This window comes from Homarus americanus, unplaced genomic scaffold (assembly GCF_018991925.1).
Source record: "Homarus americanus isolate GMGI-L3 unplaced genomic scaffold, GMGI_Hamer_2.0 scaffold50325, whole genome shotgun sequence".
NCBI classification, from domain to species: Eukaryota; Metazoa; Arthropoda; class Malacostraca; order Decapoda; family Nephropidae; genus Homarus; species Homarus americanus.
Genome location: NW_024742772.1, coordinates 97746 through 113762, shown reverse-complemented (window position 1 = coordinate 113762; position 16017 = coordinate 97746). Strand labels below are relative to the sequence as shown.

Sequence of the window (16017 nt, the reverse complement as noted above, 5' to 3'; positions counted from 1 at the left end):
TGGATGTTAACAGCCATTCTTCTGGCAACTCCTGAAGCTGACAGAATCTTTCTGTAGCTCTTCACACTCTGTTTTGTTCTTAATTCCCCTGAATAAGTTGGTATTGTCAGCTTCGCTCCCTGCCCCCCCCCCTCTCTTTCTGCCTCCCTGCCTGCCCCTTTCCTTCCCGCCTACCTGCCTTCGTGCCTGCTTGCCTGCCTGCCTGCTTGTCTCACAGCCTACCTGCCTGTCTGCTGGACTGCATGCCTACCTGCCTGGCTGTCTTTCTGCCTACTGCCTCATTGCCTGCCTCCCTTCCTGCCTACCTGTCTCACTGCCTGTCACCCTGCCAAATGTACCCAAATGTAGTCGCAATGAAGTCAAATGATGGTCGTGCAAGCGTAAATCGGGCTGTGAATCACTTCTCGATTATTATTTGGTGTCATAAAGTCACAAAAAATTGGTAAACTTAATTTAATCTGAGTTATGTTGTGTTAGGTTAGGTTAGGTAAGGTTAGGTTAGGTACATGCACTTGATCTATTAACTCAGATTAAATTAAGTTTACCAATTTTTTGTGACTTAGTAACACCAAATACGAGTCGAGGTTAGGTTAGGTTAGGTTGGGTTGGGTTGGGTTGGGTACATGCACCCGATCTATTAACTCAAACTAAATTGCGTTTTCCAATTTTTTTACTTTGTGACACCAAATACTAGTCGAGAAGTGATTGGTAACCCGATTTATTCATGTAGGACCATTATTTGACTTCATTGCGACTACACTTGGGTAATTAGTCGGACTGTGACTTGTGTTATTGTGTACAAGTGGCAGTGGTGCCACTTCTCAGGGATTAACTAAGGTTAATTTCTTTAAAATAGCGCAATTCTAAATCATCATCATCATCATCATCATCATCATCATCATCATCATCATCATCATCATCATCATCATCATCATCATCATCATCATCATCATCATCATCATCATCATCATCATCATCATCATCATCATCATCATCATCATCATCATCATCATCATCATCATCATCATCATCATCATCATCATCATCATCATCATCATCATCATCATCATCATCATCATCATCATCATCATCACTGTCATCATCATCATCATCATCATCATCATCATCATCATCATCATCATCATCATCATCATCATCATCATCATCATCATCATCATCATCATCATCATCATCATCATCATCATCATCATCATCATCATCATCATCATCATCATCATCATCATCATCATCATCATCATCATCATCATCATCATCATCATCATCATCATCATCATCATCATCATCATCATCATCATCATCATCATCATCATCATCATCATCATCATCATCATCATCATCATCATCATCATCATCATCATCATCATCATCATCATCATCATCATCATCATCATCATCATCATCATCATCATCATCATCATCAATCATCATCATCATCATCATCATCATCATCATCATCATCATCATCATCATCATCATCATCATCATCATCATCATCATCATCATCATCATCATCATCATCATCATCATCATCATCATCATCATCATCATCATCATCATCATGATGAGAATTTTCTGTTTGCAATCAATAATTCAGTCAATTCTAAGACACTTTTCTTCTATGACGTTTCCCTCTCAAATGAGGAATATTATTATTGTTATTCTTATTAGTACCCATTTAATTAAATTGATACTCAGTCGGGCTCTTTAATACTACGGTAGCATCTTTAAACTCATTCAAAGTTATTTAAGATCCGCATTCAAACTCATTCATGAAACTTTATTTACGCACGTTTTCTTTATTGCAAACTGGACATTAAAGAAAATGTAAATTTTACAAGGGAAGACTTCGTTACTTTTTTATTATGGTCTTAGAGACAACAATTATTTTATTTTAGTGTACTTTATTTTATTTTATTCTCTTTGCCATTGATCGGTTTATTAACCGCTTCTGGGGTCGGTCACGTCTATGTTAGGCACTGTGGGCACGTACTGGCTTTCTGTTACGCACTGTTACATTTGTCTACAGTATTCTCACTTATGTCACTCAAGTTGTCATGGCTGTACTCACCTGCGCGCGCGCGCGCGCGCATGTGTGTGTGTGTGTGATGACTGCACGCTTCACGGATGGTTAAAAAAAAAAGTGCGTTACACCAGAAACGACCTTGGCGAATTTCCCCGGTAAAGTTTTATTATAAACCAAGTTCGGAGTATCGCCTCTTGATTTGGTATGTTTAACACAGTCCACGAGGAGAGAGAGAGAGAGAGAGAGAGAGAGAGAGAGAATATGATTAATGCAGCAGATGAAAACCAAATCGAAAGATGACAACGCGTCCCTCTAGATAAATCAAACTTCAGGTAGGAGCAACATGCATACCATCACTCATATAATATACAGACAAGAAGACATACAGCAAATATTACGGATCTAATGAGCTTTGTGTATAAATGGTGCAGCGGGACGAGTTTAGGAAAATATTGACGGATGTAAGGCAGGAGAGCGTGAAGCAAGGTAGCAAATTCCCCGGTGAGTCAATGAGGAAGTGACAACAAGTACCATTATGATGAGGGAGACGTGATTGGCCAAGGTAAGCCATGGGGGGGGGGGTATCACCTCTCTTACTCATGAAAAGGGAGAGGAGATATAATGAGGTCACCGAACCACCTGCGGTCATAACAAATAGAGTTCTTTTTCTCCATATTTTGTTTACCCAAAGTATTTATGCTTAAGGCCCCTCGGAATGACGGACAAGCGGGCCAAACTAGATCCTCAAATCCGAACTCGAATTTTCGAATCAAGAGTGAGGGTTACCGGATCACCCTCACCAACGTTATCCATTTCTAGTACCCGCGAACATCGGTGAAGAGATTCGTCATAGAATTAGTTTTGTGTCTCAGGCCTTTGGTACACTGCGCACCTGTGTCCTCAGTTGTAGGGGATTGAATCTATCAATAAAGTTTAACATCTATCGAGCAGTGGTCCTCATCACCCTGCTGTACGGCAGCCAGACATTGGAGACACCTCGAGACACTTAAGAACCTTCACCAACGTAGACTACGTTCTATCCTACAAGTCCGCAAGGAAGACAAGAGGAGAAGTGCCATTATACTTGCTGACAACCAACTGTAGGAGAATCGAGGCTGAAATTATCAATGACCAATTACGTTGGACCGGCCATGATACCCGCACGGGCGACAAAGCAGCTACTCTACAAGTACCTTAAGAATATACCTAACCTAAAAAAGTGTCAAGTCAACACTTGCAACTGCTAGACCACATTAGACGGTGATAAAACTTTAAGGTTGACTGACTCCACACCGAGGCAGATAGATGCTAGGGACAACGACCCTGTTATGAGGGCCACTACCACCTTCAGTCGTCAGGAGTGATACTCAAGCAACAGCCATGGGGTCCAGCCACCATGGAGTACTTTCCGACGAACTCTGGAGATCCCAGTGGATTAATCTCACTACACAAATAGCCCTACGGAGTTAGACACTCATCCACCAATGATGGGGGCTGGTAGTGGTGTGTGGCTTGGTGATCCGGGGTCACCTCGCAGCCGAGCGTTAGGGCCAGACGAGCCAGCTATGGGGGCCATAGGTAGTCTGAAGTGTCTGACGGCCGGGTCTCACGAAGGTAACTGATCCTACTGGACCTCGGACATCTCCCCAGACATAGTGGATACAACCTCCATGCTACAGACACGGCCTAGGCTGCGTTAAGGACCTGTATGGATGAAGGGACGGGCACTCACTAACTGTGACAACAACATCACGTTTCAGGGGACGTTAAAGACGTAAATATGAATTCACTCAGAGCATATCAACTACGTTACTGTAACACTTGCACAATCAACTATTAATTGGGTCAAATCACTTAAAGAAGGGCGAATTACAACACAGAGTGGAATGGCATACATGTATGGATGAAGGGACAGGCACTCACTAACGGTAGAAATGCCCGCGGGGCCCTCACTCAAAATAGGCCAGGGAGTCTACCTACTTCTATTCCGATGAATTAATTTACTGTACACTCTGACGTTGAAACTGAGACTATGAATTCAGTTTCATTCCCTACTATTATCTTCACTAACAATGCTCTGACTCAGCTATCAAAAGCAAAATTAAATTGATTACCAAGGGTTGGATGGCAACAGGTCCCAACATACAGCGTCTGCTACGAAATCCGTGGATTATATTCAAAGTTCCCTCTAAACAAAGACGGGGAAACAGAGAAAATGGGGGACGTTTCCACTGGGGGACTCAGAAGGTTTTGTGGACGTTTGAGCGTAATATGAATCCTTAAGGTTTTCAGGTTATCCGTTATCACGATCATGACACTGTGGTCCCGAATCGGCCTGTAGAGGCGTTGTAAATCTGAAATCCAACGCTTAGAACTCACCGTCGATGACATCAATAATCGTTCTCACGTTTTGTCATCACTGCGAGAGAAGGCAGATTTTTTGTTAGGTTATGTTAGAAGTGAATTAGGATATAATTTTATGAAACGATATTAAATAATATATTAAATTATATTACATTAGGATAAGTTAGAGTAAACTTTGCTTGGAATAATTAGTTTAAATTGGATAGGTTATGGGGTGTAAGATTAGATTAGATTAGGTTTAGTAAGTACCGAGTCAGGGTTCAAGAACGAGAAGAATAGCCTGGTTATACATTCCATTAGCGGACTATAATACACAAAACACTGTAAATAAGCATCTGATGGCTTTGTCGGCAATCCTTTGTTAAAGTGTCTTAATATATACTCTTGTTGTATACCTGCACTGCCTAGGTACCACTGGAAACTGCATACATCCACGGTCTATGTAATCAAAGACAAAACTCGTGTCGCGGTTTTGTCCGAAGATTAAATATATAAGGCAGAGCGCACCAAAAGTTTTAGCCCTTCGACATAGTTTTCACGAAATTTCACGACACGATTTTTGTCTTATTGTACACCGTATACCTGCGCTGTCTATACTCGTGCTGAACTGCATGCTTTTATAGTCTATATACTGTACATGTCAAACCAATTGTAAACCTGTATGATATTTGTATTGAATAATACTAATAAAATATTAACAATTATTTTTATTATTAAGTTATTCAGTCATTATTTCTCTGGTGGCTGATTATAATCGTTTTCTGTAAAATATAAGAAAACGTGAATGGCTGAACCTAATAAGGGAAACTAAAGAAATACTTTTCTCCAACTAGAAAATTTCATGCTCGGAAATCTTGCTTAAGTATCATCCTTATATCACTTCACACTTTGGATACCTTACTGCCGTGCTCAGGTAGTTTCTTATGAACATATTTTATGAAATCATTTAGTGTACGGTATATATTTCGAGCTTATGGTGACGGAAGCCATATATTACGGGAACCTGGTGTGTCGGGGCAAAGTCTAAATAACTCGACTTTGTATCGTGGCCTCTGGTGTATGATTTGATGCTGAGACACATAGCATCAGTAGTAGTAGTAGTAGTAGTAGTAGTAGTAGTAGTAGTAGTAGTAGTAGTAGTAGTAGTAGTAGTGAGACACAGCGCATCTAAGCTGCTTCTGGCTTGGCTGGAAATGTCACAACTAACAAAATAATTAAGAGATCTGGTTAATTTGACACTGAACCTGTTATCGCCATAAAATAAGGTCACACATACAGTGAAGTAGGTCATAACACGTCAGTATCAACAGTGGTGATTCAAGTAACACGTTGATATGTTTAAAAGTAGATCATCTCGCTAGGTCACTGTGTACTGCTTACGTGTTTGACCTGTCACAGTAACCTGGTCGCTTTACTAAATACTTAATAATAGCGGAATATTATGATTTCATTTCTTTTTGTAATTAAGCTGTGTGTCAGAAAATCAATCATATTTATATTTTACGGGCATGCACAGTGGTTTCTGGTTTACAGCTTTAGCGTTTCATTAAAGGAAAAAAAAGACGCCATTGTCAGAGTATAAACGAAAAGCTCGGTTCAGAAAATGGGATTCAAAACACTGTAAACACTCTAGGATAATACTGGATTCTCCTTCCTACAGCCCAAGTCGTGAACAAAGGAGCATAAATTACAACAGAGGGGGAGTGAAATTAAAACTGACTGTCGTAAGGGGTTGAGAATAAATTAGAAATTATGATATTCCTCACTGAAAATGTTATGGACATGACTCTTCTGTTTGGCGCTTGAGGGTTGGGCGACGACAAAGTTTACCTATAGTGATGTGTAATGTGTTCAGAAGACGACTGAGGCTTGACTAACATGTGTCAGTAACCTCTCTCTCTCTCTCTCTCTCTCTCTCTCTCTCTCTCTCTCTCCGCACAACCATTCTCAAACCAATGAATATATTACACAAATTCATTCATAAGATATAAATATACAAGTAAACATACACATATACACAGAGTTTGTTACGCCTTTTGTGAAATTGGTGCCTAACATAACCTAAATCTATTTCAAGAACTAGGCTTAGGTTAGGTTAGGAGCCCATTTCACGAACTAGAAAATATTACAAACGGGGCGTAACACACACACACAGGGAGGTGGTGGAGGCGGGGGTCGAAGCAGGGAGGGGGATGTCACGAAGAGGTGTGGGGAGGAGCAGGGAAGTGGTGGAAGGGTGAGGGGGTGGAGGGAGGGGGGTAGCTATCGTCACAGTGAGGAACAATGTTATATAAATAGTCCTGACCACCACTACCGTCTCTCAGTTCCTATACTAAAGATCTCCCAGGACACATCTCTGAAGGTAAGCAAAGTCTCTCCCTTATCTCCCTCTCTCCTGTGACGTGATAAGAGTCTCTCCCTTATCTCCCTCTCTCTTGTGACGTGATAAGAATCTCTCCCTTATCTCCCTCTCTCCTGTGACGTGATAAGAGTCTCTCCCTTATCTCCCTCTCTCCTGTGACGTGATAAGAGTCTCTCCCTTATCTCCCTCTCTCCTGTGACGTGATAAGAGTCTCTCCCTTATATCCCTCTCTCTTGTGACGTGATAAGAGTCTCTCCCTTATCTCCCTCTCTCTTGTGACGTGATAAGAGTCTCTCCCTTATCTCCCTCTCTCCTGTGACGTGATAAGAGTCTCTCCCTTATCTCCCTCTCTCCTGTGACGTGATAAGAATCTCTCCTTATCTCCCTCTCTCCTGTGACGTGATAAGAGTCTCTCCTTATCTCCCTCTCTCCTGTGACGTGATAAGAGTCTCTCCCTATCTCCCTCTCTCCCGTGATAAGAGTCTCTCCCTCCCTCTCTCTTGTGACGTGATAAGAGTCTCTCCTTATCTCCCTCTCTCTTGTGACGTGATAAGAGTCTCTCCCTTATCTCCCTCTCTACGTGATAAGAGTCTCTCCTTATCTCCCTCTCTTGTGACGTGATAAGAGTCTCCCTTATCTCCCTCTCTCTTGTGACGTGATAAGAGTCTCTCCCTTATCTCCCTCTCTCTGTGACGTGATAAGAGTCTCTCCCTTATCTCCTCTCTCCTGTGATAGAGTCTCCCTCTCTCTCTTGTGATGTGATAAGTCTCTCCCTTATCTCCCTCTTCTTGTGACGTGATAAGAGTCTCTCCCTTATCTCCCTCTCTCCTGTGACGTGATAAGAGTCTCTCCCTTATCTCCCTCTCTCTTGTGACGTGATAAGAGTCTCTCCCTTATCTCCCTCTCTCCTGTGACGTGATAAGAGTCTCTCCCTTATCTCCCTCTCTCTTGTGACGTGATACCAGACATTCAAAATTACCGTCACATCACCAACGCCGTCACATTTCTTACGTCACAGATGATGGTGTGGTCAAGTGTGGCTGTGACGGCTGCGCTGCTGGTGACGGTGGTGGCAGGAGAGGCACACAGACCGGTCTCCCTCGCTCGTTACAGGAGTCACAGTACACTCTACCCGAGGCCCATCAATGGTGTGAGTTAAAGCATGTTAGTTACTATGTTGTTTATGTTTAGTGAGTAGAATAAGAGGAATTATGGCAACTATTGTTTTTACTACTACTACTACTATTACTACTGCTGCTATTACTAGTATTAGTAATAATAATAATAGTAGTAATAATAATAATAGTAATAATAGCACAAATATTATAAATAATAGAAGTAATAATATTGTTTCATCATCATTAATAATAATTAGTATCTTTATAATAGAAATAACACTCACATCCTCCTTCCCGCCTCCTTTCACCCAGTTCACCACGACAGTGCACCAGCTACAAGAAGTGATCACCTCGACTAAATTCATCCCACAGTACATCACCAAAACCTTCCTAGAGACGACGACAGAGCACATCACTCACTACAAACACACCATAACGGAGCACGAAACCCACTTCAAGTACACCAAGACCCAGTACGAACCGTCACACGTCACCCACCTGCAGGAGTCCACTATAACCGAAACTCACTATAGGGAGACTGTGTGTAATGGTTACTATGGGAGAGGAGAACCGACCCGCCACCATCTTACTGTCACCGTCACTGAGAAGTATGAGAGTACAAAGACCATGTGTCCTGCAAATGGTTGGTAAGTGGTGATACTGACGAAGGCGATGCTGGGGATGTTGATTTAATTGGTTCCTCCCGCCCTTCAGAGGGTCTCAAATATTTATGGGTATTTTTTTTTTTTAGTTTTTAATTAAGGGAGATTTAGAGTAGCTGTGGAATTATAGGTAAAACTGCTACTACTACTACTACTACTATTACTGCTACTACTACTACTACGTCTTTCTTTAGACTAGAGAAAAAACACGACTATTTGAGGATCTATAAATTTTACAAACCACTTATATGTTTTTGTTAACTAATCCATTATTTCTGGTTGTTGTCACTAGTATGTGTTTTGTTTACTATTTGCTGTACCCATAAATGTCCACTTAATCCCTACCTCATGTTCATTGGTCACTTTATTGTACACTTAACATAATTCCCTCAACACTTGGTAGTATTTGGCATTGAAGTATCGTTGAGAATTATAGTGTGAGGAAGATTAGAATTTTTAATGTATATTCAGGAATTTCTTTATATTATAGAGTTTTTTTTGTATTCTTAACCTACTCATCATTCCAACCAGTGTAATTATCGTCGAATAAATTTACTGTACACCGATGTATTTGCATGGTGAATAAACATGAATAAATTACTATATACATATAAATATTCTTACACTCCATGCTTAAGTGTGTGTTTAAGCTTCCTGGGTTTACAATTGAGGAAGTGAAGGAGGTCAGGTGCGGTGCCAGTCACGCTACCTCCCTGTGTGCTGAGGGTTACTGTGCAGTGTACTATATCCACGCTACGTCTAACTGGTCGACAATGGCTACGGGACTCGACATTACCTGTTTTTACTGTTCGTTTAGGATTTTAATGGCGGGAAAGTCTAATAACACGGGGTTTAATGGAGTTATAATGGCGTCTGGTTACTTAGATGGACTTTATAGTGATTTCAAACTTAATTTTAAGTTATTTTCTCTTCTCTTTGGCCATAACTCTGTAATAATGAAAAAAAAAATAGATGAAAAAATACTGATTATCCCCCACCTCGTCATAACTAAGACCACAAGGCCATAACTTTGTAAAAAATAATGCTTGTGAGGTCTTGATGTGACGAGTTTACACCGAAAGTCGAGTTAAAATTTCCATTGATATTAAAAAGGAATTATTGCGTAGTGTATCACAGACTGGCGGACGGACGGACGGACGGACGTAGACAGACAGACAGACAGACAGACAGACAGATCAGAACACAATTACAAACATTATAATCATACATCACCTGTTTTGTCAGATTCTCTCACCGATATTAACAACAGTACACACACACACACACACACACCGTGAAGACAGACATTTGTAAACTATTTTGACGTATATATTGATGCACAGTTTGGGTGACAGGAGGCGAGTAAGTTGCTAATTCCTATATCTGTTGTACTGTACGTGTGTTTGTTTACAGCTGAGGTGGACTGTATGAATGGATGAATGAATGAATGAGTGAGTGAATGAATGAGTGACTGAATGAATGAATGGGTGGATGATTGGATGAGTGACTGGCTGACTGACTGACCTATTGGATGAAAGAATGACTGAATAGTTATTATTATTATTATTATTATTATTATTATTATTATTATTATTATTATTATTATTATTATTATTATTATTATTATTATTTACCTTAATTAAGAGTTGATAATGAATGTATTAGTCGTAATGGACCCCAGTCTTAATATGTCCCAGTCTTAATGTACCCCCAGTCTTAATGGACCCCCAGTCTTAATAGGCCCCCAGTCGTAATGGACCTCCAGTCTTAATGGGCCCCCAGTCGTAATGAACCCTCAGTCTTAATGGGCCCCCAGTCGTAATGGACCTCCAGTCTTAATAGGACCCAAACCTAACCGAGCATAACCATTAGGATTGAGGGCCCGTCTTAATGGGCTCTATAGTTAAAGGGGCCCAGTGCTAGAAGGCCATCGTGTAACAGCTTAATAACGCAACTAATGATAGGGTCTAGTAACACAAACAGAGAATCTTAATGTAACAACAGTAACATACTAGTAACGGAAGCAATAACAGATTCTAGCAACGTAAGCAATAACAGATTCTAGCAACGTAAGCAATAACAGATTCTAATAATGGAAACACCAGATTCTAATAACGGAAACACCAGACTCTAGTAACAGAAACACCAGATTCTAATAACGGAAACACCAGATTCTAATAACGGAAACACCAGATTCTAAAAACGGAAACACCAGATTCTAATAACGGAAACACCAGATTCTAAAAACGGAAACACCAGATTCTAATAACGGAAACACCAGATTCTAATAACGGAAACACCAGATTCTAATAACAGAAACACCAGATTCTAATAACGGAAACACCAGATTCTAACAACGGGAGCAGCGACAGGGTCTAATTCAACAGAGTGGTAACGGTGCAGCAGTCAAGTGATGTTTATGCTAGCGGAGAAAATCTTTTGTTAAGTGAATGGCCGATGTGAAAGTCGCACTTGACTGAACCGAAACATATGATGTATTTAATCCATTCTAAACGGCAGGGCTGTGTCCGGGTAGAGAGAGAGAGAGAGAGAGAGAGAGAGTTTAAAGGGGACTCTGGAAAAAAAGGGCTATCGTTTAAGGGTACCTAAGGGGTATCGTTTAAGGGTACCTAAATATGGATATCATTTAAGGGTACCTAGAAGGGGGTATCATTTAAGGGTACCTAGAAGGGGGTATCATTTAAGGGTACCTAGAAGGGGGGTATCATTTAAGGGTACCTGGAAGGTGGTATCATTAAAGGGTACCTAGAGGAGGGTATCATTTAAGGGTACCTAGAAGGGGTATCATTTAAGGGTACCTAGAAGGGGGTATCATTTAAGGGTACCTAGAAGGGGGTATCACTTTGCCCATTTTCTTGGTGGCATTTCGAGGATGACTGAAGTAAATGGATAGTTATGGGACGTGATAATACAGTATGGAGTTTTCCACCTTGATGTGTGGAGGTGTGGAGGACGAGGTGTGGAGGGCTGGAGGTGTGGAGGACGAGGTATGGAGGGGTGGAGGTTAACCTTACTAATTTCTGGATTTGGGATGTACGAGTTTGTCACACACACACACACACACACACACACACACACACACACACACACACATCATGACCACCAAGGGTCCAAGACGTACCTGGCGCTCTCTGGCAGCAGCCAGGTCAACTGTTATGTTGGCCATACCAACTCCTACTCTCCCACCGGAATATCAGCAAATTCACAGCCAGAGTTACAATTTCATTTAGGAAAGGAATGGAACCAGTGTTAAACAGAGGTGAACAGCGGTGAACTGTGAGAACAGTGAGAACAACTCAGCTTATTTACCAGGTGAGTCGTACCCAAGTTAACCTTCACAAAGTGAGGTCCCAGGTACCTAGTGATAACTGCACGTGAGACCCAGCAACAACCAGCGATATGTTAATGCGTCTACAATAGAAGGCCTGGGATACACCCCACTCATAACACCATCTCATAACACCATCTGTGAGGGAATTACTACACCACGTGAGGTCCCTTATGACACCATCTGTGAGGGAATTACTACACCACGTGAGGTACCTCATAACACCATCTGTGATGGAATCACTACACCACGTGATGCCCCTCATAACACCATCTGTGATGGAATTACTACACCACGTGAGGTCCCTCCTAACACTATCTGGGAGGGAGTTACTACACTACGTGAGGTCCCTCCTAACACCATCTGGGAGGGAGTTACTACACTACGAGGTCCTCCAACACCATCTGTGAGGGAATTACTACACCACGTGAGGTCCCCCATAACACCATGTGAGGAATTACTATAACCTGAGGTCCCATAACACCATGTGTGAGGAGTTACGACACCACGTGGAGACCCTATGACACCATCGGAGGAATACACACCACGAGGTCCCTATAACACCACATGTGAAGGAGCTACGACACCACGTGAGGTCCCCAGACACCACTCTGAGGGTCACTACACCACGTCAGGTCCCCTAACACCATCTGTGATGGAATTCACACCACGTGAGGTCCCTCATAACACTATCTGGGAGGAGTACTACACTACAGTTTGTTCACACCTACAGTAATCTGTATGTTCTTACCTTTCTAATGAAGCTTTTGTTAAACCACAATGTATGTATAAGTCATTTATGTCCACTGTATATTTCAGCCTTCGCTGCAGAACTTTTCAATAAACTGTTAATTACATATTATTACACACACACACACACACACACACACACACACACACACACACACACACACACACACACACACCTTGTCAATCTCACTTTTATAATATTATAACTGTGCTGAAATTCCTTATTAAATGACCCTCTCTCTCTCTCTCTCTCTCTATCATTATGTATTATATATGTACCACTTACGTCATTCCTTATACTTTCAGTTTATGGCTGTTGTATCTGTTAATAAAGTGTTAATTATTAGTATTAGCATTATTACACCCCCCCCCACACACACACACACGTCTTGCACAAACTTAATATACCTGGAACACGTCATCCGTCTAGTCACGCCAAGATGCCCACGAAGACCCATGGAGCGTGGCAGCCCTAATTAGTAAACAAATGGAGACGATAGAAACTCGGCCCTATAAATGAGTGCCAACTTGCCTTCCATCGTCAGTCTTGTGCTCAGCTGCCCAGCGAGAACATCCCCCCTCCTGAGGTAGGTAAAGAACTGACTTACTGACTGACTGACTGATGGAGAATTGTTCTTTGTTTTTCGTCGTTTTGGGGGGAAGAAATATAGATGATGAGGTTAATTCGGTTGAAATATTAAACTCCTTGGACTCTTTCATTGTGGTAGAGGGTTGGTGGACTCTTTCATTGTGGTAGAGGGTTGGTGGACTCTTCAACTTTCAACTGGTTAGAGATATGGGTCTATTTTTCATTTTTCAACTCATCTAGGATAGAAAGGAGACGAGAGGAAAGTTTAGAAGAGAAGCACTAAGATTTTGGAGAACTTTCAAAAAGCTGAACTTACAAACAAGATTCTACATTGTCCATTTTCCTAATTGTCAGTTTTATTTCACCATTTTATTAAGTTTCATTCATCTGTTATTATTCATTAGTTTCTTTATTTATTCAGCACAGGAACAGACAAAGTTAAAAAACAACAATAATAAACACAAATTGTAAACAGAGGGTTGGATGTGGTTACTTGAAAGCTGTGTAAACATTGGCTGGCACATGAAGCAGCTAAACCCAAACAACACATATATCGTAAACAAAAAGGGATCATGTATGTAAGATTATAACACCATGTTTACTCTCTCTCTCTCTCTCTCTCTCTTGACAGATATGATGGCTATGTGTATTCGTGTGGTGGTGGTGGTGTTGGCTGTGGTGGTGGCGGCGGTGATAGCTGAACCTCACTACCCTAAGTCCCGCCCCTGTCACCCGAAGACGAAGTACATCACTCACTACACAACACAGTACGAGCCGGTAGGTATAAGGGGATAGGGGGCAGATATGTTCTTGAGAGCCTTAGATGGATTCACGGATTCTTACGGATTCTCTGTTAAAAAAACCCACCAGAATTCTTGATTATTTGTTTCTCTCACTACAGGTGCCGGTGTATACGACTCTCTACAAACAGCAGATCGTCCCCACCACCCTCTACAAAACCCAGTACCAAACTCAGTACCAGACCAAGTACCAGACAGAATACGTGCCGAAATATGTCACTGAGACCGCTTATAAGACCCAAGTCAAGTATGTGACCCAGGTCCAAACCCAATACCAGACCCAATACCAAACCCAGTACGTCACCAAAACCCAGTATGTCCCTAAATACATCACCGAGACCAAATACCAGACCCAATACGTGACCCAGACCCAGTACCAGACCGTGTACACGACCCAGTACACGCCCAAGTACGTTACCACGACCCAAGTACAGTACCAGACGCAGTACAAGACCCAAGTGGTCCCTCAGTACGTGACGGTCACCCAAACCCAGCAGACCTACAAGACCGTCTGTCCCAAGCCTTCTTATGGTCACTGAAGACGCACACACACAGGGAGGGACAGTGACCTCAACTGGCTGAAAGACAAAACGAAAGAATTACCAAATTGTACCCATCCCTTTATCTCACACTTAATACACAATAATGTATACTGAAGATTTATTGGGAAATTAAACATATTAATGTATTCATATATATTCAACAATCAAATGTGTATTATAACAAAGAATTTATATAATTTGTTAATGAAAAATATATAATGAATAACATAAATATACATTGTAAGTTTCCCAAAATACTTATTGTTTAATGCCCAAAATAATCATAGTGTTTATAATTTTTGTAACTTTGGAAATAAAACTGAATTAAATCCTATATGTTTTAACATACCTTAACTCATGTTTTTATTGTGGTTTGAATTTTTGTTATTGACCACTGATGCATCGAAACGCGGAAATAAAAACAACAGCAATATTTATAAGTTAATAAGATGTGAATGGAAAGTAATAATTCAACGACCTTATGCCATTGTTTACATAATTGGTGTATATTGTTTGTACACCTGTGTCTATGTATATTGTTTGTACACCTGTTTCTATGTATATTGTTTGTATACTTGCACTGTCTATGCACAGTTCCGTCCAGAAGTTTGTGGTACAGTGGCCGTGAAGAGTGCATAGTCTGTTGTACCCTTCCTGGACGACAGGTCACTACGCCGACCCTCCCACCAACACACACAGTGGAGCTGGCAACGGAGCAGCGAGTCGAACAAATACAGTACTCATCAAAAAAGAGATGGGAAGGATATTAATGTGAATATCGGCCAACGTTACTGCTGATGGACATTATACAAAGGAGGAGTTTTTAATATTTAATAACAATAATAACTAATTATAAAGACAAATCCTAACCACTAACCCAACACCAGTGCCCGAGCTCAACATATAAATATCATCTATATACAGACTAAACATGGGAGACAAGAGCAGAGAGGAACCAGAGAAAAAGTTAAGCCATCTTCTTCTCTCTGGGATGAATGTTATGGTACGTGGGATGATTAAGGCGGTCACTTGAAGCGCAGGAACCCGGGGAAGGTAGAGGTCCTTAGGGCGAGTCACTGTTTCAGGACAGAGGATGAGAGTGAACTGCCTTTCAGGGCGAGATACAGGACCATAGTCACCTTGGTGGTTCACGGGAGAGGCTAGAGTGTTGTGGTAGAGACAAGGTAGTGTTGTTAATTTGCCGACCCCCAGATGGCGTTGACCCAGGCGGAGGTAACCTGGGGTAAGTGACACTATGAAGTAACGTTATTTAACACTTAATCGGCAATTATCACTATTTAGCGTAACACACACACAAACACACACACACACACACACACACACACACACATATATACTGTACATATAGCTAGAGTATTATATAAAAAACTTCAAGTAATGAATACATTGAAGACTCTTGATATATGAGCTCTGTTC

General features: G+C 41.3%; 2 protein-coding genes across 2 annotated transcripts; both read left to right on the top strand.

Annotated features, from left to right (window-relative positions):
* Positions 1–6722: 6722 nt before the first annotated feature.
* LOC121877011 lies at positions 6723–9165 on the top strand. Its single transcript, XM_042382601.1, has 3 exons — positions 6723–6770; positions 7789–7920; positions 8201–9165. Exons 2-3 carry the CDS (start codon positions 7789–7791, stop codon positions 8537–8539), a joined length of 471 nt encoding a protein of 156 aa, XP_042238535.1. The 5' UTR covers positions 6723–6770; the 3' UTR covers positions 8540–9165.
* Positions 9166–13163: 3998 nt separating this feature from the next.
* On the top strand, positions 13164–14911 carry LOC121877008. The gene is made up of 3 exons (XM_042382597.1): positions 13164–13236; positions 13870–14015; positions 14140–14911. The coding sequence occupies exons 2-3, from the start codon at positions 13872–13874 to the stop codon at positions 14575–14577; spliced, it is 582 nt and encodes a 193-aa protein (XP_042238531.1). The 5' UTR covers positions 13164–13236; positions 13870–13871; the 3' UTR covers positions 14578–14911.
* The last annotated feature ends 1106 nt before the right edge of the window (positions 14912–16017 follow it).

Coding starts and splice junctions, on each gene's coding strand:
- LOC121877011 (XM_042382601.1), top strand. CDS start 7,789: ATGATGGTGTGGTCAAGTGTGGCTGTGACGGCTGCGCTGCTGGTGACG. Junction 7,921..8,200: donor ACCCGAGGCCCATCAATGGT/GTGAGTTAAAGC, acceptor CCTTTCACCCAG/TTCACCACGACAGTGCACCA.
- LOC121877008 (XM_042382597.1), top strand. CDS start 13,872: ATGATGGCTATGTGTATTCGTGTGGTGGTGGTGGTGTTGGCTGTGGTG. Junction 14,016..14,139: donor ACACAACACAGTACGAGCCG/GTAGGTATAAGG, acceptor CTCTCACTACAG/GTGCCGGTGTATACGACTCT.